This window comes from Protopterus annectens, chromosome 9.part0, assembly GCF_019279795.1.
Source record: "Protopterus annectens isolate FY-2018-M chromosome 9.part0, PAN1.0, whole genome shotgun sequence".
Taxonomy (NCBI): domain Eukaryota; kingdom Metazoa; phylum Chordata; order Ceratodontiformes; family Protopteridae; genus Protopterus; species Protopterus annectens.
The window spans coordinates 648,660,535-648,687,854 of record NC_056743.1 but is presented as its reverse complement, the minus strand read 5'-3'; the positions used below and the strand labels follow the sequence as shown (position 1 = coordinate 648,687,854).

Sequence of the window (27,320 nt, the reverse complement as noted above, 5' to 3'; positions counted from 1 at the left end):
ATTGCACCCTCCTCTGCCCCTGGAGGGGGGGGGTTCACCATGCGTGTCCTGAAAGGCTCCTTGGGCTTTTCGGAACCACATCTTTCCTTCCCTTTGACCCTTGGGATAGGGTCCGGTAGGGGTGGAAAAACAGACTCTGACGGCAGACAGAGTCTTTCCTTCCTGCTCACACTTGGCCAAAGTTTTCTTAATGTTGGGCCTGAAAAAGGACGAGCCATCAAAAGAGGATTTACAAAGGATAACTAGAAGGGCTCCACGAAGGAACACAAGTGCATCCAGGAGTGTCTCCTAAGAGCAATTCCTGTACCCGCTGCCCTGCTCATTCCATCAGCTGCATACGAAATGAGGCGGCATGGATGAGTTAACTATGGAGTTGAGGGTAGCAAGTTGGGAGGCAACTTTATCTGAAGCTCCTGCAGCTACTGTACCTTTAAGAGTATCTCCCAGCTCTTTAAGGAGATCTCTTTGCAGTCAATTAAAATGGGTTAGATAGTTGAGCGGAGTGCAAAGGTCGCTGAACTGTAAAAGTGCACTTCCCATATCTATCCATGATCCTAGAATCTCTGTTAGGAGGATGGATAGAAGAGGAAGTTTCTGAAATTTCCTTTTTGGTGTCTGCTGCCACCACCATGGCATCAACTGGCACACCCTTGTTCAGAAAAGATTGGTCCTGGGGAGCAGAGATAAATTTATTAGGCCTCCTGGAGACAGGCTCCGTGGTGCCCGGAGACTCGCACGCCCTTCGGGAGACCAGCTGCATAAGCTCAACGAAGGGCGGAGACACCAAAGAGGTGGAGAGCTGAAACCCGAAAGCCTTCAGGAGAACTGACTCGTCTTCAGAAGGGTTGGTGGACTGCCAATCACCTCTCTGCCTAAGGATTTCTAATATCTCAGCAAATGAGATATCCTCAGACAGAGACCGTGGGGACCCTTCTGATTCATTCAAGTTGGTATCAGATGTCAGGGACTCCCTGTGGGGAGTCTAAATGTTTCCTCTTACAGATTCTCTTGCTGGGAACCTCATCAGTGGGGGCTACTGGTAAGGTCTCGGAAGAGCAGGGGCCATCCAATGGGGCTTCCTGAGGCTCTGGGTCTCTAAGCTTGGCAAGGATCTGCGAAGCAGAAGCAGACACAGGCGCTTTAAGAGTTTGGTGGTAGCCGGACCTGAAGTCGAAGATGTCTTTGGAGACATAACTCTCCTCATGGCTTTGAAGGCACCTCTGCTCCGATGTGAAGAGACCGATGGATCCGAGGAAAAGGTCGATACCCCCCTGGCATGAAAGCAGTGGGCTCCAAGCCAGAGATAGGAGCCGAGCTTATCCAAGCCAAAGCCCTGAGAGGCATAGTCGGAACCAACAAGTTGGTCTGACTGTCCTCCTCGGACCCGACCAGAGTGTGCTGTCTCCTAGATTCCTCGATCGGCGCAGAGGATATCAGATTAAATGGAGCCGAAGACACTGGAGCAGGCGTTGGCTCCGAGGGCTTCACAATCAACAAGTCCGACTTCTCCAGCTCCAAAGGACTGGTATGGCTCAGGGGAGGAAGAGTAGCAGTTTGTAAGAGCGTCTTTGGTTCCAAAGCTGCTTGGGTCGAAGACGATAAGAATTTAGCAAAGGCCGGTGTCTGTAAAAACTTCTGCATCACACGATCCACATCTACATTGGAAAGACTAATGGAAAACCAAGATGAGTGGATAGAAGGTGGTACAGACTGCAAAAGTGGAGACTTTGGCACTTCGGATAACGGTTCCAAAACTAGGGACCGGCTCTGAAAGGATAAGACGGTCGGCTCTGAGGTCTGTTGAACTGGCGTCGAAGACTTTTTAGATTTCTTACTCTCATAAGTCTTGGAAGACTTTGAGGACTTACTGGATCCATCTTGGTCACTCAAAGCTTTTTAGAATGATGGTTGAAGTAAACCTCTGTCAGTCAATTTTCTCTTTCTCTCCTGGAGAACCCTAGAAGAGAAAGAACAACATATGGAGCAGCTTTCTTGGAGATGCAATGCTCCCAAACAATAAACACAGTTTACATGACTGTCGGTGACGGACATTTTCTGCCCACATTTAGGGCATTTTTTAAATCCAGATTTAAGGTGTTTGTCTTGGTCAGCCATACTATAACACACAGTATCAAAAGAGGGTGCTGTAAAATTAAAAGTTATGTACCTACCATAACGTTCCATGTTAGTTGTCTTCTCTCGCCTTCTTTCTTGCTGGATGGGTTCGGAGCCGATCCTCGGCTCCGACTCGGCACTTGCTTTAGCTTAGGAACTCCTTTTACCAGCTCGAGGCAACCCTATATCCCATGATGCAAGGCGGAACTACCTCAGATCTCGTTTGGTAGCTAACCTACCCTGCTAAAGACTAACCTAACAAAATTAGGAACACAAGTTCATAATAGAAGTCCTCATATGAAGGCTCAGGAGGAAAACAACCTGATAGGAACTCTTCAAGATCTGTCCAGGCCAGGGGGAAGGAGGGAGGGATGCAAGAAAGAAGGCGAGAGAAGACAACTAACATGGAACGTTATGGTAGATACATAACTTCTAAATGTTAAGTTGTCAATCTCGCCTTCATTCTTGCTGGATGGGACCGCGTCCCTAGCACCTGTATCCGCGGGGGCTCAATGGAACAGACTCTTGAGAACTGTGGAACCAAAACTGGCCCTATCTCTGGAGGCCAAGTCCAACTTGTAATGAGAGACAAAGGTATGAGGCGTGGCCCAAGTAGCTGCTGCACAAATGGTATCAATGGGTAGTCTATCCTGAAAGGCTGCAGAAGTGGATAGACTCCTGGTTGAGTGTGCTTTTGGTTTAGAAGATAGCTGTTTGCCTCTGAGAGAGTACACATAGGAAATGGTGGAAGTCAACCATCTGGATAAGGTCACTTTAGAAACTGCAAGACCTATACTGTTTTCTGCATAGGAGACAAATAATTGGTCCGATTTCCTGAATTGTTTAGTTCTATGCAAATAGTACCTGAGCTGACGATGGACATCCAAAAAATGCAGTTTCTGTTCAGCTCTGTCGGAATAGTTTGGGAAAAAGACTGGTAGATCTATAGATTGGTTGATATTGGTTTGAGACACAACTTTGGGGAGAAAGGAAGGGTTCGTTCTTAAAGATACCCTGTCCTTATGAAAAACCAAATAAGGGGAACGAATGCAGAGAGCTTGAATCTCGGAAACCCTTCTTGCAGAAGTGACAGCCAGTAAAAATATAGTTTTCCAGGTCAATAACTTCAGAGAACATGAAGCAGACGGTTCAAAGGGAGGTAGTATCAAGGATGCCAACATTAAGTTTAGATCCCATTGCGGAGGAGGATGCTTTATAGGTGGCTTTAGGAGAAAAACTCCTCTCAGAAAGGCCTTGCATAATCTATGAGACAATGTTATTGTCATGCAAGCCCACATGATACTTGGAAATAGCAGCCAGTTGTACTTTGACTGTAGATGACGAGGATCCTGAATGAAAAACCTCCGCCAGGAAATCTAAAACAGAATGTACAGGAGCAGTAAAGGGATCAATATTTCTGGAATTTGCCCAAATAGAAAAACGTCGCTACTTGCTAGCTTAAACAGTCCTAGTGGACGACTTTAAAGACGACACTAAGATGTTTCTGACCGAGTCAGAAATCATCGGTAGCCTGGCTAGGGAAGGAAATGGAGCAACCAAGCAGTGAGGTTGAGAGAATGAATGGCCCGGTGCTGCTGACCCGACTGGTGGATCAAGAGATCCGGAACTGGGTCCAGATGCCAGGGCTGCACCAGAAGGTGATGATGCAGAGACGGAAACCAAATTTGTCGAGGCCAATATGGGGCAATGAGGATCAACTTGGCCCTCAAAACGGTGGCTTTCTGAATGACTTGTGGAATCAAGGGAAAAGGAGGAAAAGCATACAGAAGTCCCCGGGGCCAATCCTGGGTTAGAGAGTCTCTCAGGGGTTGGCCTGGAAGGGGAAAGAGAGTGAAATAATCGGGGCACTTGTTGTTTTGAGGAGTAGCAAAAAGATCGCAACAAGGAGTGCCCCACTTCAGAAAAATCTGATCCACTACAGATTGATTGAGAGACCACTCGTGAGGCATCAGAATGGATCTGCTCAGCCTGTCCGCCAATAGGTTGGACCTGCCGGGGATGTGCATTGCCATCAGAAACCGATGAGAGGAGATCGCCCATTGCCAAAGTCTGAGAGCTTCTCGACACAACGGATAGGACCTGGTCCCGCCCTGCTTGTTGATGTACCAGACCACGGACATGTTGTCCGTTTGTACTGCAATTGTCCCCGTGGGAAGAAAGTCGTTGAGGGCTTGCAACGTTAAAAGCACTGCTCTCATCTCCAGGACATTTATGTGCAGATGGTATTCTATGGGTTGCCACGTCCTGTGGACCATCCTGCCCTGATAATGCCCCCCCCCACCCGATCAGAGAGGCATCCGTAGTGACTGTGGCAACTGGAGGAGGGAATAAAGGGTCGGCCCTGATGAAGAAGAGGGAAGATATCCACCAATTCAGATGAGCTCTGCGACTGTGTGACTAAGATTTCGTGCCTCATCGGAGACTGTGGTATGACCACTGCGTGAATAGCATCCACTGCAGAAGACGCATGTGGAAGCGAGCCAGTGGTAGAAGAACAATGGCCGCAGCCATAAGGCCTAGAACCTTCAGTATAAATCTGGCTTTGATCTTGTTGCTCTGCAATAGAATCGAACGAATTTTTGGATGTCCAGAATTCTTTGATCTGTTAGTTTGGCTAACATTTTGACGGTGTTTAATTCTGCGCCTATAAAGGTGATAGATTGGCAAGGCAGCAGAGAAGATTTTTCGAAATTTACTGAAATTCCCAAACTCCTGCAAAGATGTAGAGTGTAGTCTCTGGACTGAAGAAGTTGACACTTGGTGGTGGCGGAGAGGAGCCAGTCGTCCAAGTAGGGAAACACCTGGAATCCTTGACGTCTCAGATGAGCAGTGACCACTGCCATGCATTTGATAAACACTCTGGGGGCTGAAGTGAGGCCAAAGGGCAGTGCTCTGAATTGGTAATGACTGGTCCCTAGCCGAAAACGGAGAAACCTTCTGGAGCGTCTGTGAATCTATGTGATAGTATGCATCCTGAAGGTCTATAGAGCACATCCAGTTGTCCTTGCCCAGAAAGGGCAGAATGGACTGAAGCGTGACCATCCAGAATCTTGCCTTCTTGACAAATCTGTTTAGACTGCTCAGGTCTAATATTGGTCTCCAATCTCCTGTCCTTTTGGGGACCAAAAAGAATCTCGAGTAGACGCCGGATCCTACCTGGTCTGCCAGCACAGTCTGGACGGCTCTTTTTTCTAGGAACTTTGAAACCTCCTGTTCTGCCAAATCCCTTTGACCGGGTGAGATGTCTGGAAGGGATTGAAGAGGTACGGGAAACCTTTCGAAGGGGATTTTGTAACCCTCAGATATGATCGACTGTACCCACATCTCTTGTGATAGGGATTGCCAGGCTACTGGGTACAGGTACAGTGAAATCCTTCCCCCGACTGCCTCCAAGGGTGGACAGTCGGGCAACACCTCAGGGATGCTGAAAGGGCTTCTCAGGAAGAGACTCCCTGTTGCCCTGGTTCTGAGGACCCCCCCTGCCTCTAGGGTGGCGTCTATTATTGTTACCCCCTCTGCCTCTGGGGTAAACTGACCACGTCGTCCGTGTAGCTCCTTGGGCTTTACGGAACCACATCTTCCCCCCCCTTCTGACCCTTGGGATATGGTCTAGAAGGAGTGGAAAATTGGACTCCAACGGCAGAAAGAGTTTTACCGTCCTGCTCGCACCTGGTCAAGGTATCCTTCACCTGAGGTCCGAACAAAGCCGAACCATCAAAGGGGGTATTAGTGAAGGACGCCTTAACGGGGTCCGCAAAATTACAAAGCCGCATCCAGGCTTGGCGTCTAAGAGCAACTCCTGTGCCTGCGGCCCTGCTCGCTCCATCGGCCGCATAGGATATGAGCCGCTTGGAGGAGTTAGATATGGAATTCAGGATTGCAAGCTGAGAGGCAATCTTTTCTTGAGCCCCAGCAGCCGAAGGATCCTGGACCACTTCACCCAGTTCCTTGAGAATATCTCGTTGAAGCCTGGTGAAGTGACAAAGGTAGTTCAGCGAACGCATAGCAAAGGTCGCTGAAGAAAACATCCGCTTTCCATACCTGTCCATGGTCCTAGAATCCTTGTTAGGAGGATGGACAGGTACTGAAGGATCCGCCAGTTCCTTCTTAGTGGCCGCCGCCACCACCATAGCATCCACAGAGACACCCTTGGAAAGGAACTGTTTGTCCGTAGGGGCCGTGATGAATTTGGATGGTCTCCTGGGGACAGGTTCCACAGAATCTGGAGCGCCCATGCCTTCGAGCCACTACTTGCATTAGTGGGTCGAAGGCGGAGACACCCAGGAGGTGGAGGGTCGGGATCCAAAGCCTCCAGGTATACCGACTCATCCTCGGAGGGATCAATGGATGGCCAATTCCCCTCTGTTTGAGGAGCTCAAGGATGTCTGAAAAGGAGACATCCTCAGAGGGGGATCGTGGGGATCCCTCAGACTCATCTAAGTCGGTATCCGATGTAGTAGACTCGGGGGAGTCTGTGTGTTTCCTCTTACACGTCCTCTTCCGAGGGGGTTCACCTGCTGGATCAGGAGAAACTTCGGAAGAGGAGGAAATTCCCAATGGGGAAACCTGGGGCGATGGATCCCTGGGCCTGAGAGCAAGAGGCTGGCAAGAGGCGTCTACAGGCACTGATGAGGGAGGAGCTAGAGGGATGGAACGTTGACCAGGCTCAGAGGCCAGGACACTCCTCATCACCTCAAAGGTTCCCCTCCCCGGGAGGCCGGAATATCCCCGCTCCGAGGAAACAGGAATTCCCGGCTCCACTGAGAGGGAAGGCTCCGAGGCCGATGTCGGCGGCGCCAAAGCCGAAGCCCCGAGAGGGAGAGCGGGGTCGAACAAGGGTCCGATGCCACTAGCCCCCTCAGAGCCGACAAGGGAAACCCGACGACCGGATCCCTCCAAGGAAGGTCTCAAGGAGGAGATCGGAGCCGAGGACGATGGAGCCGAAGGATGTATCGGCTCCGGCACCGAAACAGTCGCTGTCCCGAGAAGCTCCGGCTCCGAACTCTGGTGTGGAGTCGGAGGAGGAAGTTCAAGAGGTGAGGCTATAGCCGAAGTCTGTTGAGACGGGCTATGGAGCATTTGGGCCAGTGCCTGTGACTTCAACAGCCTGCTTACCACCCTCTCTAAGTCGTGGTCAGACAGCCTGGAAGATCTCGAAGATCGGCTCCGATGGCTCCGCTCTGACAAAGAGGAGACCCGGAGCCGAGTGGATACTCAGTAAAGGGGACCGAGATCTCTTCGGGACGAAGCCATCGGAGCCTAAGTCCCTGAATTCCAGATGGAGCCGAAGGTTTCTCGGCTCCGATGCTGGATAAGGTGTCGGCTCCAGCCAGAGCCGACAAGGCCACAGTAGACAAGGTATCGGAACCAGCCGGTACCGAACCCACTACTTTTAAGGTAGATACATCGGTTCCAGCGGAGCGATCTCGGCTCCGACGGAGCCGGAGCCACCGGAGGAGGCTTGGATACTGAAGCCTGAGCCTTAGGTGGCTTAGAAGGTTTCCCAGACCCTGCTTTAGAGGGAGAACCTTCTGGCTTAAGTAAGCCACGGAGGATAAGCTTATTCCTCCTTTCCTGCAGGACTCTCTGGCTAAAAGAGTGGCACAAAGCACAGGAGTCCTGCAGGTGCAAAGGCCCCAGGCAATAAACACAAGAAGTGTGACCGTCTGTCAGAGACATTTTCTGACAGCACGAGTCACACTTCTTGAAGCCTGAGACCTTGCCTTCCCTAGACATAATCCTAGGAGGAAGTCACACACACAACCCCAACAAACACACAAAATTAATCCCCTAACACAACACACAGGAAGGGATTAACCAATGGGGTTTAGGCCTAACTAAAACTTTACACTAAAGGTAATAAAAGTTTGAAAAACAAGGGAATAGGGTGGGCTGTAATTCACTACAGACTATAAAAATGGATACAAGGGGAAAATAAAACCCTAACTAAGCTTTTCTCTTTTAACAAGAAAATTACTTACCTCAGCTGGCAAAGGAGACCTCTTTCACTAAGCGGCAAACGAGATCTGAGGTAGTTCCGCCTTGCATCATGGGATATAGGGTTGCCTCGAGCTGGTAAAAGGAGTTCCTAAGCTAAAGCAAGTGCCGAGTCGGAGCCGAGGATCGGCTCCGAACCCATCCAGCAAGAATGAAGGCAAGATTGACAACTTAACATCTGGACACACCCAAACAATTATAATCAAACAAGCCCTTTAAAACGATGGGGTAAATAGTCTCACACACACAAAAATTATTTATCTAAACTGTAGATAGATAAATATATCAAGTTGTGACAGAAAGTCACTATCTTAAGGCACACAATAATACTAAACACTATTACACACTAAAATCTAAGCTTTAACTCTATTTTAAAGCTGTGACAAAAAAGGGTCACTATGCAAACTTTAAAGGTGAAATGTAACAAGCTGTGACAGAAAGGTCACTATCTAAGCACACACTAAAATCTATACTACTAATAAAGATATAACTAGGCCTAAGAAAAACGAGGCCAAAAAAGCTAAATAGTAATTTAAGAAAGAGGCACACCAAGGGAAGGGAAACTACACAAAAAAGCTATAAGAGCTTATCTAAGTATCTAAAACAAGAAGTTATGTACTCTCCATAACGTTCGATGTATGTAGTCCATCTCGCCTCACATTCTTACCCGTGGGTTCGGAGCCGACCCGGCCAAACTTTTCTGGCTCAAAGTCTTCTATTGGCTGGGCTAAGCAGGTATCCCATGGTGCACTGCTCCATATCCCCAGATCTAGTTTGCTGCAATACTCATTCATACCCCATGCATACACAACATCCAGATAAAAAGAATAAGCTAAAGTAAAGGAAACTCTGTAGATAGACACCTAACCTCCAGATCCTCCAGGAAGGGGGAAGGTGGGAGGGGAAGTAAGAATGTGAGATGAGATGGACTACATATACATCAACCGTTATGGTGAGTACATAACTTCTTGATGTTATGTAGTCCTATCTTGCCTACATTCTTACCTATTGGACAGCGTCCCTAGCACCTATATCCAGGGTGGCTCAAAGGAAAATACTCCCGAGTACTGTGGAACCAAAGGACGACCTGCCCCTAGAAACCACGTCCAATTTGTAATGAGAAACAAATGTGTGAGGAGAATCCCAAGTAGCTGCAGCACATATATCATCCATTGACAATCTGGCCTGATAGGCTGTAGATGTAGAAACAGCCAGAGTAGAGTAGAGTAAGCCTTGACCGTAAATAGCAGATCTTTTCCTCCTGTGTGATAGGCAAAAGAGATGCAACTAGATATCCATCTGGAAATGGTGAGCTTGGAGACTGGGGACCCCATTTTGTTTTCCGAAAAGGAGACAAAATGTTGATCAGACTTCCGGATATCTTTAGTTCGGTGCAGATAGAAACGTAACTGTCTATGTACATCCAATTGGTGAAATTTAAATTCTGCCTTGTTTGAAAAATGAGGAAAGAATACAGGCAACTCAATGGATTGATTAAGATTAGACATGGAAGCCACTTTAGGAAGGAAAGAAGGATTTGGTCTAAGAGAAACCCTGTCCTTATGGAAGATTAAGTATGGAGGTTTGATAGAAAGGGCTTGAATTTCTGAAACTCGCCTTGCTGAAGTGATTGCTGTTAAGAAGACTGTTTTCCAGGTCAAAATCTTCAATTCACATGTAGCTGCAGGCTCGAAAGGTGGTGAAGTAAGGGCTTCTAGAACGAAATTGAGATCCCAGGGCATTATAGGTTCGGAGACCGGGGACGGAGTAACAGAGTACCCTTCAGGAAAGCCTTGTGGAGTCTATGAGCCATGAGACTAGGTTCATTAGCAACATGAAAATTAGAGATCGCTGCCAATTGAACTTTGATGGTAGCTGATGAAGAGCCCTGATGGAAAAGCATAGACAAAAACTCCAAGACTGAAGCAATTGGAGCTGTGTAAGGGTCAATACCTTGGGTATGCGCCCAAATAGAAAACCTCTTCCATTTGCTAGAATAAATCTTCCTAGTAGATGGCTTATGAGATGATGATAAAATGTGAACCACTGCTGGTGAAAAATTATGAAGCCTGACTAATGATGGAAGTGGAGCAGCCAGGCTGTCAACCGGAGGGTCATCAAAGAGAAGTGGAACTGTCCCGACATGTGTGTCAGTAAATCTGGTTGAGGGTCCAGAATCCAAGGAGTGTCCACAATGTATGGTTTAAGAAAAGGGAACCAGACTTGACGAAGCCAGTGTGGAGCAATCAGAATCATTCTGCTTCCCAAGGATTGCACTTTCTGAATCACCTTTGACAGCAAAGGAAACGGAGGGAAAGCATAAAGCAGACTGGAGGGCCAATCGTGAACTAGAGTATCCCTGGGTGACCCCCCCTTGGGGGGATCAGCATGAAGTAGCTGCTGCATTTGGCATTGAGGGGGCTGGCAAAAAGGTCGCAGCAAGGCTGACCCCATCTGCTGAAGATTCGTTCTGCAACCAGACGATTCAAGGACCACACGTAAGGCATCAGAATAGCTCTGCTTAGCCTGTCTGCAATCACGTTGGACTTCCCCGGAATGTACATTGCCACTAGAAACCTTTGGGAAGTTACTGCCCACTGCCACACTCACATGGCCTCTCGACACAGGGGGTAAGACCTGGTTCCCCCTTGCTTGTTTAGATACCACACTACTGACATGTTGTCCAAGTGTATTGCAATCATCCCCAGAGTTAGAAAGCTCTGAAGTGCCTGCAACACTAGTAGCACTGCTCTCATCTCTAGAAAGTTGATATGCAGATGTATCTAGTTATCTTTCCACGTGCCTTGGACTGTCCTGCCAAAATAATGCCCCCCCCACCCCATCTGGGAGGCATCTGTGGTCACTGTGGCAAACGGGATGGGTGGAACGAAGGGCCTTCCCATGTCCAAATTGTTGGTGCAAAGCCACCAACTGAGATCCTGTTTGCATCTGTCCATGAGTAAAATGGGGTGAGAAAGTGGAAAATTCTGGGGGGACCATTGAACAAAGAGGAGCCATTGAAGCAGTCTCGTGTGCAATCTCGCCAGAGGGATCAACATAATTGCTGCTGCCATGGTTCCTAGGAGTTGGAGAACCCATCTTGCTTTCACTTTCCTCAGGGGCATCAGGATGTGTATCTGTTGTTGTAAGACTCTGATCCTCTCCTGCGGTAAAAATGCTCACATTTGAATGGTGTCTAATTTTGCGCCTATAAAGATGACATGCTGCGAAGGCAACAACGCAGATTTTTCCAAATTTAGAGTTATGCCCAACTGTTGATACAGAGTGGTGGTAGCGTCCCTGGTTCGGACTAGTTGATGCCTGGTGTCGGCGGTAAGGAGCCAGTCATCGAGATACAGAAACACTTGGAATCCCTGATGTCTCAAGTGAGCAGTCACCACTGCCATACACTTGCTGAACACCCTGGGGGCTGTGGTAAGACCAAAGGGCAGGGCTCGAAACTGGAAATGACTGGCTCCCAGCCGGAAGCGTAGGTGACTCCTGGATGCCCTGTCCATTTTGACATGGTAGTAAGCATCCTTCAGATCGATGCAGCACATCCATATCTCCTCTCCCAACAATGGGAGAATCGATTGTAGTGTGACCATATGGAACTTGGACTTCAGTACATAGTTGTTCAGTCGGCTGAGATCTAATATGGGCCATCTCCCAATAAAGCAACAGCATAGAATACACTAGATAAAACTGAGGGTAATGCTCTCAATGCCAGAAGTCTAAACCTCAAAATGCATGCACTCGAGGCACTCCTCAGTGAGGAGAACATCGATATCTGTGCAGTAACAGAAACCTGGTTTAAGGCTCCAGACAGCACCCCAGCACTACCAGGCTATAACTCATACCATACTTTTCGGCCACAGTACCCAGACCGAAACAAAAACGGCGGGGGTATATCCATATTCATCAAGGATACCCACACCTCCAGGTTAGTGGCACAGCACAATGCCTCAGAGATCATCCATCTGCAACTAACAACGGGCAAAACTGCAATTCAAATTGTAGCTTGCTACAGATCACCCACCATGACCCAGGACCCTCATTCTGCAATTCTGGAGACACTGGAAAATATGAAGGTCCTACCAAATGCCCTAATATTGGGTAATTTCAATTACCCAAACATTAACTTTGAGAACTACTCAAGTACTACTGGGAGAACTACTCAAGTACTAACTCCCTTGCCCAATGCTTCCTAGAATTTATAAACCCGAAAGCCTTGGATCAACTGGTTAACACCACTGCCAGAGGTGACAACATATTGGACCTGGTCAACATCAACATGGGTGACCGGTGTTCCACACCGGAGGTCAACTCCTCGCTGGTTAGATCAGACTATAGACTAATCACTCTAGATATCCACATTCCTCCCCCACCCCCAATCAGGGAAACCACCGTGAAAAACTTTTCAAAAGCAAACTTCACGTTACTTAAGACTGAGGTGGAAAGGTTCACAGCCCCCATGCTAAAGGACAATGCTGTCCAAGCTGCTGAATCCCTTACAAAGGCACTCTATGAGCACCTGCAAGAATGCATGGATCATGCTATCCCAAGCAAAACCAAGACTCACTCCTCCAAGAAAGGGACAACAGTCTGGTGGACCCCTGCCATACAACAAGCTATATAATAGAAGGAGGAAACTAGTACAGAAAAGAGTAAAATCCCAAGAAGGAAAGACATCCCTGATCAGTATCAGCAAAAAACTACAATCCCTCATAAAATCATCCAAGGCTAGCTTCGAAAGAAAAATTGCCAAGGACTCCAAAGATAACCACAAATCATTCTTTAGCTATGTCAAGAACCTAACTGGAAACTCTCAGATCTGCTCTGAGTTAGTGCAGAATGGCACAAAATACACTGAACCGACTGATATTGCCATCATTCTGGCAGACAGGTTTAGTGCAAACTTCACCCCTCTCTCACCCCCTAAAAGGCCCATAAACATACCAGAAGAATGTAGAATCCCACCAATCACTGACACACAGGTTAAAACAGCCCTAGCCAAAGCCAAAAACACAGCTTCAATGGGAACAGATGGTGTTCCCAGGCTGTGTCTTACACGAGCTCCAAAATGAACTAACCCCTCAACTAAACACACTGTTCAAACTCAGTCTCTCTACAGGCTATGTACCCATAGAGTGGCGCACAGCAACAGTTATCCTGCTCTACAAAGGTGGAGCCACAACAGATCCCGGGAACTATCATCCTATAAGCCTGACTAGCCTGGTCTGCAAGGCTATGGAGCGCATCATCATGGAACTCATTAACAGAGACATTGTGAACCTCCAAACATTGGACCCCACCCAGTTTAGCTTTGTTAAGGGCAGATTATGCCTCCTAAACCTGGTGGACTTTTCTTGAGACAGTTACCAAGGCTTTAGACAAGGGAAAGGAGGTCCACACAGCCTACCTAGACATCACAAAGGCTTTCAACACCACTCCCCATTCTGGTATTATAGACAAGCTCACCAGCCTGAACATAAACCCCTACGTCACGAGGTGGGTTGCCAATTGGGTCACGGAGAGAACCCACATGGTGAGAGTTGCAGGCTCTAGGTCTGACTCTAAACCGGTTACAAGTGGCGTCCCCCAGGGCTCAGTCCTGGGACCTCTCCTGTTCGGTATATACTTCTCAGAGGTACAGGCAAGCACAGGAGGACTATGGCTGACCAAGTTCGCAGACGACTGCAAACTGGGGGCCATAACTGACTGTCAGCTGATACAGACATCCCCCAGAAGGGACTCACTGAGATGGATACCTGGTGTGAAAATCATGGCCTCAAGCTAAATGCCAAAAAGTGCATAGTCATCCCTTTGAAAAAAACAAAGTATGTGTGAACTACCACATACGTGGTAGTCCCCTAAATACAGAAAATGTAATAAGGGATCTGGGGACCCAAGTAGATAGTAATCTCTCCTTTGATAATCATATTGCCAAGGTGGTTAGAAAATCCTTCTATGTGGCCCACCTAATCACAAAAGGGTTCGCATCAAGTACAAAAGAGGTTATTGTGCCCCTCTACTCATCACTCATTAGACCCATCATAGAGTACAACGCCCCATTTGGGATGTACATTACAAGAAACCTGCAACAGCTGGAAAGACCACAACAGTACCTCACCAAGAGGATTACTGGCCTCAAACAGATGCCCTATGCAGCCCGACTGAAGAAACTCCAGATGTACTCTGTTGCATACCACTTATTCAGAGGTAATCTCTGTCTGACATACAAGGCCATGTCCAACCCAGAACTGATGGACATGCTCCACCTAAAAAAACAAATCTCCAAGAGCCACATGCTCTAGGGAATCTAAACCTCACCACAATGATAAATAGGACGTGCTGGAGGGATAGATTCCTGTCCCAGAGACTCCCCATGCTTTGGAGCAGGATTCCAATTGACATTAGGCAGAGCCCCTCACCAACACTCTTCAAGAGAAACCTTGATGAGTGAATGAGAAACAGAAAATTTACCTCAGGGATCACTGCAGTGGCTCTGCTGGACAGAGGCACAGGGAACTAATGGCTCTGCTTTACAGAGGCACAGGGAACTAATCTAAGGGGGCTGTGAAAGCCAACACATTCTGACTAGGCTTATAGATGCCCTTGGGCTGATAGCCTAGTACTTACCTATGAACCTAAGATAAAGGTTAGTTACAGCCATGCCTCACCTCGGGTTCTCAATTTTCAAGAAGCCTGGAAGGGGGTTGGAGGGTGAGACGTCAGAATGAAGGCAAGACGAACAACTCACATGGAACATTATGGGGAGTACATAACTTCTTTATGTGAAGTTGTTCTATCTTGCCTTCATTCTTACTGATGGGATAGCGTCCCAAGCACCTTCTTCTTGGGTGGCTCACAGGAGTATATTCTCCAGAACAGTGGAACCAAAGGAAGCCTTGTCCCTGGAGGCCCTATCTGCTTCACTGAAAGCTCGAAATTCATAAGCCCGAGCCCAGAATCTCGAGTTTCAGAAATTCAAAATTGTGAAGGGGAGACTAGCAAAAAAAAAAAGGTAGTTTACTTACATGTATTCCGAGTCCCCCTGCACTCTCCCTGCTTAAATATACCAGCTCTGTGACCACACTATAGCGGAAAAATGGAAATTCTCCCATTGTGCGCTTCTGTATACAGCGCGGAATGGGAGATATCCCTCATTCCCATTGTAGTGCGATCTCGGAGTTGGTATATTTAAGTAGAGGGGGTGCAGGGGGGCTTGCCCCCCCCCTGCAAAAACATTGTAAAGACATTTTTGAATGTCTTCTACGTCCGATTTAGAATTTTGAGTTGCTGAAAACTCGAGATTCTGGGCTCGAGCTTATGAATTTAGAGCATTCAGCAATTCCAGGTTTTAAAGGGGAACTATTATATTATATATATATATATATATATATATATATATATATATATATCTATGTATATATATATATATATATATATAGATATATATAGATATATATCCTGCATATAGACATAGATAAAATCTGTTCATAGATTTTGCATAGATGCACATCTAAGCATCTCCTTAAAAGCAACTTCAATTTTATAAAAAATATTCTTTGCAGCTGTTATAGTCTTAGTCGTGCATCTCTCATACAACTAGATGGCAAGCATTCATGTATTAGGCCATCGCTAAAGTATCTTTCTAAATGCACATTTAGTTCATTCTAATAAATAATGATGACATTAACATGGTAGTGCAAAATTAAAAGCCATGCTTTTCCATATCCCATGATCTATGTGAAAAATATAAGATCAGCAATTAATTAATTTTCTGATCCATATGTCAGCAACTAATTCAATTGATTCTGCAACTTTTTAGAAGCAAACTTTGCATAGGTTTTTGTTATTAATACATAATGAAATATGCTAAATATTATTTGTACAGTTACACAAAAATTAGATTTACTTACCTCATCAGCTTTTCACCCCACATGGATTTACAGCGATTCATAATTCCTAAAATAGAGCAGATCAATTTTTTTTTTATAACAACAAATTTAAATAATTTCCAAATAGGCTCATCAAGCTTTTAACATTCTTTGCTGCAAAAGACATATCTCACTTCTATTCTTCTTGCTGTTTTATGTTCTGGATGTTTAGTTTAGATTCTGAAAAATTGACAGACATTCTCCTAACACAGCACAGTTAAACCATGAAGACAGCATTTATGGAAGTAAGTAAATAGGGTCTACTTTAGAACGACAAATGTTTGAAATATCGAGCGCTCACGTGAGCGAATATTTCAAACCTCGATATTGCTATTTTATTTTTTTGCACTACAGTGTGGATCAGAATATTTGCCCTTTCCTCACTGTAGTATGATCTCGGAGTTGAAATATATATTTAGCAGGGGGGTGTGGGGGGGTACAGCCCCCCACAATAGCAATTTTGAGTTTTGGAATATTCGCTCATATGTGCATTCGAGACATTGATCTTTTGTTTTTCTGACATAGACCCAGTAAATAGTATACCACCTAACACAAAGTAGATGTTGTGGAACTGAATTATGTATCTCAACTTTAAACTACTCAATATTAAAAAAATATTACATGTGCTCAGACAGCTGGGATCAGTCACCTTCATTTATAAACTGCCTCAGTACCTTTCTCATTCTAGGCACATGAACTACAGATGTTCAATTGTAATAAAAAGTGGTCACCTTAGGTGAAATAGAGCCATATACAAACAACCTCCTGATGCCGACCCTCTGCTGTGTACTGTTTCACCCTACATCCACTGTGCTCTCAGCCCCTCTGTTTTGCTGTCATCCTGGCCCTTATTCTACCGAAACAGATTACTTCTTTCTTGCTTTTTATGCTTTACTCTCCAGATTTTCCTTCATCCTTTAAATACATCCTAGCTAGCCAACACTGTACTATAATGACTGTTGTAGAAGTAATTTAATTAAATTGGGAGTCACTCAGCCTCCGGAATCTGTGGGGTTCTAGATATTCTACAGTGCATTTTTTCAGCATTTTTCCAACCTTTTGATCCACTAACGGCCTGAAAAAAAGTACGACTGAAGAAAGTCATCCTTATTTTCTTTCTTTCAATGAAGAAATAAGTTTTATCTAAAGCTAAATGGTCAAAGTTGACTAAACAGTAGTTCTCAAGGAACTAAGACAAATGCTTAGAGGATAAATGCATCATACCTATGAATAGTACCTACCCCTAACTACCACTCCAGACGAATTGTCACCTTCTGTGTGTCCTTCTAATATTAGATTGAAATGAAAGTGAAATAACGAATGGCTATAGGTACATATTTCAAAATGCTGCTCACATACATATACACAATATACCTCCTCACACCTGCTCCTAAGAAACAGCAACTTTCTGTGTTCATGACTCATGTTAGACTGAGACAAAAGCAAAATAAAAATGAACACAGTAATATATTTTACCTTACTGGTGTCAGACATATAGAACAGCATGCTTCCTTTACCAATACTCAAAAAGTCGGTGACCCGTATGCATATCCAATGCTTAACTGTGACAAAAGTGAAAAAATGATTACATTTATGTATTCTAACTTGTTTCTTATAGGTATTATGCCACCCTTAGACATGTTGCAGTAACGTTCTTTACAATCCTCTATGGTTTGTTTGTGAGGAAAGGTAAAAAATGGCCATCTTGTTCCCAGACTCTAAACAAGCTACAGTGTCCTACTGGGCCCATCTCCAAGCAGAGTTGGCTTTGATTTTAGGTTCACAGGTTGGTACTAGGCTATTGGCCCTAGACCCTATACAAGCCTAGCCATAACAATTCCCTGGATATTTCTTCCCACAATATTTACTTCCCTGGACCCCTGTCTAGCAGGGTGACTGACATGATCCCTGGGGTGAATTTCCTATCTCTCATCCAATCATCAAGGTTCCTTTTGAAGAGGAATTGGGATTTCTTTAAGTGGAGCATGTCCAACAGCTCAGGGTTTGACATGGCCTTGTATGTTAAACAGAGATCGCCTCTGAGTAGGCGATATGCCACAGAGTATAGCTGGACTTTTTTTTTGGATGGTCAACATATGGCATCTGCTTTAGGCCTGTGATTCTTTCAGTGAGGTATTTCTGCGGCCTTTCCAGCTGTTGCAGATGTCTTGTGAGATACATACCAAATGGGGCGTTATACTCTATAATGGGTCTAATGAGGGATGAGTACAGTGGGACAATGACCTCCTTTTTTCTGGATGAAAAGCCCTTAGTGATGAGGTGTGCCACATAGAAGGCTTTCCTGAACATTGTGGCGATGTGATTATCGAAGGTGAGACCACTGTCCACCTGCGTCCCTAAGTCTCTCATCACACTTTTTATGTTTAGTATACTGCCACCAATGTGGTAATTCATGGGTACATGCTTTTTTCCAAAGGGGATAACTATACATTTCTTGACATTAAGCTTGAGTCCATGGCTCTGGTACCAAGCATCTGTTTCTGTAAGGCCCTTTTGTAGAATATCCACATCATTTGGGAATTCAATAATGGCTCCCAGTTTGCAGTCATCTGTGAACTTTGTTAGCTAGAGTCCCTTAGTGTTGGCCTGTACTTCAGAGAAGTAAATGCCAAATAAGAGCAGTCCCAGGACTGAACCCTGAGGTACTCCACTTGTCACTTGTCTGGAGCTGGATTTAGAGTCAGTTACTTTTACAGTCTGGGTTCTGTCAGTAAGCCAGTTGGCAACCCATCGAGTGATGTAGGGATTTATGCCCAGCTTAGTAAGTTTATCTATGATTCCAGAGTGGGGGATGGTGTGAAAGGCCTTGGCGAGGTCCAGATAGGCTGTGTGGACTGCCTTACCCTCATCCACAGCTCTGGAGACTGACTCATAGAAGTCATTCAGGTTCAGGAGACAAGATTGGCCCTTCATTAATCCAAACTGGGTGGTTTCCAGTGTTTGAAGGTTGCCAATGTCTTTGTTTAAAAACTCCATGATAATGCATTCCATGCCCTTGCAGATCAGGCTCATCAGACTGATGCGATGGTAGTTCCCGGGATCCAAGGTGGATCCTCCCTTGTAGAGTGGGATAACTGTAACTGTGCACCATTCAGTGGGCACGAAGCCTGAGGTGAGGCTATGATTAAACATGACACTTAGGTGAGGTGCCAGTTCATTTTGTAGTTCATGTAGTACACAGCCCAGTATGTCATCTGGTCCCATGGATGCTGTATTCTTAGCTTTGGAGAGTGCGGTTTCTACCTGTATGGCCGTGATTACCGGAATTTGGCAATCTTTTGGTATTGAGATGGGCCCTTTAGGGAGTGAGAGGGGGGTGAAGTTGGCACTAAATCGATCTGCCAGGATAGTGGCAATATCCTTGGGATCAGTATATTTAATGCCTTTCTGTTGTAGCTCAGAGCAGATCGGAGCATTGCCATTTAGATTCTTGACATAACTATAGAATGCCTTGTGGTTGTCTTTGGAATCTTTGGCAATTTTGTTTTCATAGCTAGCTTTTGAGGATTTTATGAGGGATCTCAGCTTCTTACTGAGGCTGGTAAGGGAGTTTTTTGCATCCTGGGATTTTCCTCTTTTCTGCAGCAGTTTCTTCCTTCTGTTGTATAGTTTTATTTATAGCAGGGGACCACCAGATTGGCTTCCTTTTTTTGGAGGACAGCATCTTGGTTCTATTTGGGATGGCACGATTAATGCACGAGGGGATGTGCTCGTACAATGCCTTAGTGTAGGATTCAGCAGTTGAACTTTCAGATCCCGTCTACATGGGTGTCATGAAGTTTGTCACTTCTGACTTGAGTAGCATGAAGTTGGCTTTTGAGAAGTTTTTTACGGAGATTTCCTTACTGGGGGGTGGGGTGGTATGTGGATGCCCAGGGTGATTTACTTATGGTCAGACCTGACCAATGAGGGGGTGACCACTGGTGTGGAGCATCTATCTCCCATGCTGGTATTGACCAGGTCTAGGATATTGGAGCCCCTGGTGGGACAATGGATTAGTTGATCCAGGGCATTGGAATTTATGAATCCCAAGAACCATTGAGAAAAGGTGTTGGTACCAAAGTAGTTTTCCCAGTTAATGGCAGGGTAGTTGAAATCACCCAGTATTAGGGTGTTTGGTTGTATCTTAATATTTTCCAGTATGTTTAGAAAGGTGTAGTAAGAATCTTGGGGCATGGTGGGGGGATCTGTAGCAAGCTACAATCTGGATTGCAGTCTTACCAAGTGTTAGTTGCACCTGGAGAATTTCAGATGCATTGTGTTGGGCAACTAGCCTGGAGGTGTAAATATCCTTGGTGAATATGGATACTCCTCCACCTTTAGTGTTTCGGTCTTGGTTTGGTGGCCAAAAAGTGTGGTAAGAGTTGTAGCCTGGTAATGCAGGGGTGCTCTCTGGATCCTTGAACCAGGTCTCAGTTACTGCACAGATATCCATGTTCTCCATTTTTAGGAGTGCCTCGAGAGAGTGCATTTTGAGGTTTAGACTTCTAGCACTGAGTAGCATTACCTTCAGATTTTGCATGCTTGTATCTGTTATAGTGGTGGTTTTGTCCTTTGAACCTTGCCTAAAAAAAGGCACCATAGGGGTGGCAAGAGCTTTAGCCAGTAACCTGAATCCCAGGGGTGATAGGTGTAGACCATCTCTGGCAAAGCATCGTGGTTTGTCGATCATATCTTCCCAGGCAGACAGATACTGGATCCCCTTTGAATGACACCAGAAGCTTAGCCAATTGTTGAAGTCAATCATTTTGTCCTTATACTGTGGTATCATTCTGGGCGAAGGCAGGATGCTACTCAGGGCTAGGGTCATACTTGCCTGAGCCACATGATCTGAGCGCTCTTCCATGTCTCTTTTTATGTAGTCCGGGGAGGTACGCATGGACAATGACAGAGTCGTATTTGTACTTGTTGTGGAGTGACTTGAGTGCATGCATTATGTGGTGGATCCTGGCGCCCAACAGGCAGCTGACTGTAATTTTCTCCTTGTTCAGCCTGTTGAGTGGGACATCAGTGTGCCTGACTATAGAGTCACCTATGACTAAAGTGTTGGGTACATTGTCTTGCCTTAGGGGCTGTTGTTGGGTGGCACACTGGTGTTGTGAGCTATGTGTCACTTTGGTTGCGACTGGTGTTTGTTTGCGTTTCAGCTTCAGAGGTCCTTGTTGCTTGGGCAGGTTAATGTTAAGGGCCTCCACATATGTGGGTTTAGTGTTGCTGTGTGTGGGTGTTGATGGTGTGGGTTTTGAAGGGCTATGTGTTGCTTGAGGTGTAGTGTAGGTGTTAACCTTCTCCTCGACTGTCTAGCACAATCTTGGCTGGAGAGAGCTTTGTTTCCAGTTTGGCTACGTAAGTGCATCTCTCACAGGTTGCAGTGTTGGGTGGTAGGAGGAGAGGGTTGTCTGTGTACATGAGGCAGTTGCCGCATTGTCCCAGTATGCCCAGATTCACCAGGTGGACAGGAGAAATCACTGGAAGCTGACCCTTGGACATGCCTGTTTAGGTGTTTTTTATGTAAAGTACAAGAGCTGTTTTCCCTTACCTTTTAAAGGTACTTATTATAGGCTGTTTAGTGCCTATGATTAATTTCTCCTTACTGACAAAAAGAGTTGAGTGCTTGTATCAGCTTCCTAGTGCTTTCCAGCAGGTTCTAGAGCAAGTGCTAGTCACAGGGGTTTGGATTTTAGTGCTACTACTGAGAAACCAGCTAGTTCTAAGGGAAAATTTGAAGAGCAGACTTTCTGCCACCTGGAATACTTTAACCATAGCCCTGTGGTGCTGCACGAAGCCAGAAAGTTGAAAGGGATAGAAATCAGCCCAAAAAGGCTAACAAAATTACAATTTCAGAGCTGGAAACCACTCCTCTAGTGTTACATAGGCATTACAATGCTCACTACTCCCACTGGTAAGCAGTAGGACTTCCCTCTACCACAGCAAGGTCTGGATAGCTCTGAACACAGAAAATAAAGTCCTGCGACAAGCAAAGCCTGGGATCTCGACTATACTGGCTGGGAAAGGTGGGAAATGAGCAAACAAGATAGTATTTTTGGGGGGTTAAAACAGGCTAAACAATGCAATAATACAGTAAATAAACACAGAAAAGGCTAATGCACTTGAGTGTGTAGTCCTAAACAGTAAATGCCATTAAAACTCTACAAAATTAGCAATTTAAAACTTTTTAAATTAGGCAAGGCAATTGCACAACTGAAAAACGATTTAAGAGGCAGTAATACAGTAGAATAAGTAGCTAGTCTAGATATACAGAAAAGTCTATATATACAGAAAAGCAGCTAAAACACACAAACAATTCAGATGCAGTGCAACCTAGAGCATTTGAGTTGTAGCAATATTAAGGCCAATACAGTTTTAATAAATGCACTGAAATATACTCTATATATCTAAAATGTTTGAGAAGCACAGTGAAAACACAAGGAGATTCAGGCAATTTATTTTTTTTAAGAAAGGGAGAAAGGAGGAACAGAAGGCCTTCTCAGATGTTCTCTCTGTATTAGGTAGAATGAGCTAATGACACTAGACTGGGCGGAATGTCCCAGATCAAATTTACAGTAGGGGTGGGCAACTGCAAAGCCAACAAGTATAACAAGGCACCAATAAGGAAGGAGGGTGAGGACCAATACTAAAGCTATTAGCCTGCACTCTTTTAGACAGTAAGCACTACAGAAATCTTTATGACAGCAGTGAACCACAAAATGAAAGTTTCTACACAGATAAAGAAGCAAGGAGACTCTACAGAATGCTTTTAACTGCAAACAAATCAGTTACCCATGCAGATTAGTTAATAGCAATAAAATACAGTAAAAAGTATGCAGCAAGCAATAAAAAGTGCTATATATAAATTGCTAGAAGCAATAACTAGTATAAATAAGAAAAAAACATTTTTAGACTAGGTAGAACCAAGGGTAAAAGCTGAGGATGGGCATGCTTACTAAATCTGCGTGAAAATCCAGTTATACAGCTCAGGGTCTGGAGACCTGAGAGTCTAAGTTCTGCAAAGCCTTTTATGCCTTATTTTTGAAAGCTAATTACTTAACTTTTTTTTTTTTTTTTTTAGTGGTAGCACAAAGCATTATGCATGTGTTCCCCCAAAATTGTGTGTTCTCACAGATAAAGTAGATAATATATTTTTTTACATGCACACACACAATGCCCCTGGCTCTGACAATGGAGATCTATCAGAAGACAGATACACACACACAATGCACAGTCACATACAAGCAAACTAGAAAAGTGCTAGGTCAATTACAGCATGTGTTTGGTGTGTTGGATGAAGTCACAGTACCTGGATAAAGCCCACATAGGACAGGCAGAACATGCAAACTTTACAAAGAATCATAGCCAAGAACTCAACCATGGAATCAGCATTGTGGAAAGGCAATCCTATTCATTGTGACACTGTGTCAAGGATCATTTTTTTATCATATACTTCTTGGCCAATAGGACAAAGCCAGACACTTATTGAATACAATGCTGATGACTAACAATGCTGGAAAGTGAAAGAAAGCACAATTGTGGAAAGTGCACTTACCTATAACAGTAGAAATTCAAATTCCGTATTGCTTCAGTAACCTTTAGGCTATATGGGTTGTTTCCCTGCCTAGGAAACAAAAAACAGCCACCTTCATAAAATCAGCAAAGTGAACATTTCTTCAGAACTTTCTTGCCCATACAAAGGAACAAGTTTCTAACAATCCTCAACCCCCCAAAAACTATAAGAAAGAAACATATAAAGTAGAAACACACAAAACTGTACTTTATATCCCAACTACAACTATATACAAGAGTAGTGGGCTGAAGGGAGGGTGTGGCTACTGTAACAGCGTGGAATTCAATCATCAACTGCTATGGCTAATTGCAACTTACGCAACTGTACAATGTTCATCATTACCACTACTGCAAAGCTAGTTCTGGACCTTGAAAAGGATTCCGGTTTATAACGCTTTGTAAAAGTATAAGTGGAAGACCATGTAGTTGCTTTTTGAATGGCTCTAGAGTACACCCTTTTCCAGTATGCCATCAAAGATGACAAGGCACTTGTAGAATGTGCCTTGATACTGCCTGGAATTGATTTGTCATAGTGGGAGTAACAAAAAGCAATGGATGAGGACACCCAACTGGACATTGTCTGTTTAGATGCAGAAGAAACAAACAGTTGATCAGCTTTTCTTAAGAGTTTAGTTCTATCAAGGTAGCGTTTAAGCTGCCTATGCAAATGCAGAGTATGCAGAATAATATCTCCCTAGCTTTTGGATTCTGGATAGAAAGCCGAGCGATTGATGGTTTGATTCAAAGTAAACTATGAAACTCCTTTAGGCATGAATTAGGGGTTTAACCTTAAAAATATCCCATTTATGGGGAAAATCAGACAGGGCTTACAAACAATGACAGCCTGCAACTCAGATAATCTTCTTGCAGATGTCAGAGCAATTATGAGTATAGTTTTCCAAGTCAAGAACCTTAAATCACATTGAAATACAAGTTCACGTTGGCAAAGCCAACTTCTGCACAATGTTGAGATCCAAAGAAGGAGCAACCTGTTTACGAGGGGGTCTCAGGTATACAACTCCTTTCCAAAATTGTTTTACCACAGAGATGAAAGATGGGGGTCAGTAGACAGACATGCCAAAATGGCTGAAAATAAGAAGTTATGTACTCACCATAACGTTCCATCTGAGTAGGTGACTTCATTTGTCTGTAACCTTAGGGTCTTGGATCCGAACTCGGATCCGAGCCGGCAACTTATTCATAGCTTAGAGATCCGAGCTCCTAGCTCCTCCCCTTACCCATAATCCCCTGCCAACCCTGACTGACCTCAGATCAAGTTTGTCCGCATACAAAAAAGCCGAAGGCTAATACATCCCGAAGGACATACAGGAACAAGAAAATTTCTGAGGGCCAGGGGGAAGGAGGGGGGAATGGTTGCAGACAAATGAAGTCACCTACTCAGATGGAATGTTATGGTGAGTACATAACTTCTTAATCTGAAGTAGGTACTTCATTTGTCATCAGCCTTTGGGACAGAGTCCCCAGCTACCTGAATCTTGGGTGGCCATCACGGAAGGATGTTCCGGAGCACTGCAGAGCCAAAGGATGCTCTCCCTCTGGAGATAATGTCCAGCTTATAATGGTTGATAAAGGTATGAGATGAGGCCCAAGTGGCCGCGGAACAAATATCATCCAGTGGAACTCTAGATCTAAAGGCTGCAGAGGTAGATACAGAACGAGTAGAGTGCACATGAATTCCCTGAGGTGCAGGCCTCCCAGAAGTGTCATAGGCCAAGAGAATACACTGTGAGGTCCATCGTGATAAAGTGATCTTAGGGACTGATTTACCTAGGTTAAATTTGGAAAAGGAAATGAACAACTGGTCGGATTGCCTATGACCAGCAGTCCTGTGAATGTAGAAGTGCAGTTGTCTGTGCACATCTAAGGAGTGAAGTTTGTATTCTCCCTTGTTCTGATACTTAGGGAAGAAAACTGGTAGGTTAATGGACTGATTGATATTGGCCTCTGAAGGCACCTTGGGAAGAAAAGAAGGATTGGTCCTGAGGTACACTCTATCCTGATGAAAAGCCAAGTATGGGGGTTTCACAAAAAAGGGCCTGTTGTTCGGAAACTCTTTTCGCCGAAGTAATAGCGACTAGGAATGCCGTTCTCCAAGAAAGGTACTTAAGATCGACCGAGGCAGCTGGTTCAAAAGGGGGAGCTGTCAAGGCCTGTAAAACTAGAACTAAATCCCAAGGGGGTACAATTTCCCTGATAGGAGGTCTGAGTAAGAAAGTACCCTTGAGAAAGGACTTACACAATTTCGCTGTAATCAAGGAGCCCGATTCATGCCCCACATGGTAATAAGAAATAGCTGTTAGTTGAACCTTGACCGTAGAGCAGCTAGCCCCTTGATGGAAGAGACCTGTAAGGAACTCCAAGACAGATGGTAACGGGGCTGTGAAGGGGTCTAAGTTATTATTCTCTGCCCAGATGGAGAAGCGCTTCTACTTACTACGATAGACTTTCCTAGTGGAAGGTTTATGTGCAGCTATGAGAATGGCTTTAACCGGTGAAGAGATTCCGGGAGTCCTGACTAGGAGTGGTACTGGAGCAGCCATGCTGTCAGCTTGAGGTTGTCCAGATTCGGGAGGTCTAGGGGATGAGATATTAGATCCGGGAGGGGATCTACAATCCAGGGCGGATTTACTAGGTGAGACCACAGGTAGGGGACCACGTTTGATGGGGCCAGTATGGGGCAATGAGGATCATCCTGCTCCCCAACCAACTGGCTTTCTGTATGAGTTTCAGCATCAGGGGCAGAGGAGGATAGGCATAAAGTAGACCGGGGGGCCAAGCATGCACCAGAGCGTCTCTCAGGGATTCCCCGACGGGGGGAAGCAGAGCGAAGTAACTGTTGCATTTCGTATTTGAGGGAGAGGTGAAGAGATCGCAACAGGGATGCCCCCACATGGCAAACATTCGCTTTGCTACCTGGGGGTTGAGAGACCACTCGTAAGGGGAAAGAAGGGTGCGGCTGAGTCTGTCCGCCAATATGTTGGACCGTCCCGGAATGTGCTTTGCAATAATAAAGCGGTTGGTAGAAATCGCCCATTCCCACACTCTCATGGCCTCTCGACAAAGAGGATAGGACCTGGTTCCCCCCTGTTTGTTGATGTACCAGACCACTGACATGTTGTCCGTCTGTAACCCAATAGTCCCTACCGGAAGAAGGTTCTGTAGTGCTCGCAATGCCAATAGCACCGCCCTCATCTCCAGGACACTGATATGCAAGGAGGTCTCTGTGTCGTTCTACGTGACTTGGTCTGTCTTGCCTGCGCAATGCCACCCCCCATCCGAGGTGAGAGGCATCCGTGGTCACCGTGGTGAGGGGAGGTGGCATGGAGAAGGGACGTCCCATATGGAGATCTGGGGATTGGAGCCACCATACGAGAGCCATCCTGCACGCCTTGCTGATGGAAATGGGATGGTGCAGGGGGTAACGATGAAACGACCATTGGACTTGAAGGGTCCATTGCAGTACCCTCATGTTCAGACGAGCCAATGGCAGAAGAGTAATTGCTGCTGCCATGGAGCCTAGAGCCCTCAGGACCAATCCCGCCGGTGGAGCTGTAGATTGGAGGATGGCCTGTACATGCAGCCTCAGGTTCTGAAGACGTTCCACGGTCAGAAATGCTAGGAGATTTCTTGTGTCCAATTTGG

The 27,320-nt window shown here is 45.4% G+C and overlaps 1 protein-coding gene across 1 annotated transcript in view; it reads right to left on the bottom strand.

The window, feature by feature from the left end:
- The window catches only part of MSH5 (mutS homolog 5), a 2,353,005-nt gene that overhangs the window by 1,459,879 nt on the left and 865,806 nt on the right, over window positions 1-27,320 (bottom strand). The window contains exon 14 of the mRNA XM_044083236.1: window positions 16,059-16,104. Within this exon, the coding sequence (XP_043939171.1) occupies window positions 16,059-16,104 (46 nt within the window). The remainder of the gene's footprint in view (window positions 1-16,058; window positions 16,105-27,320) is intronic.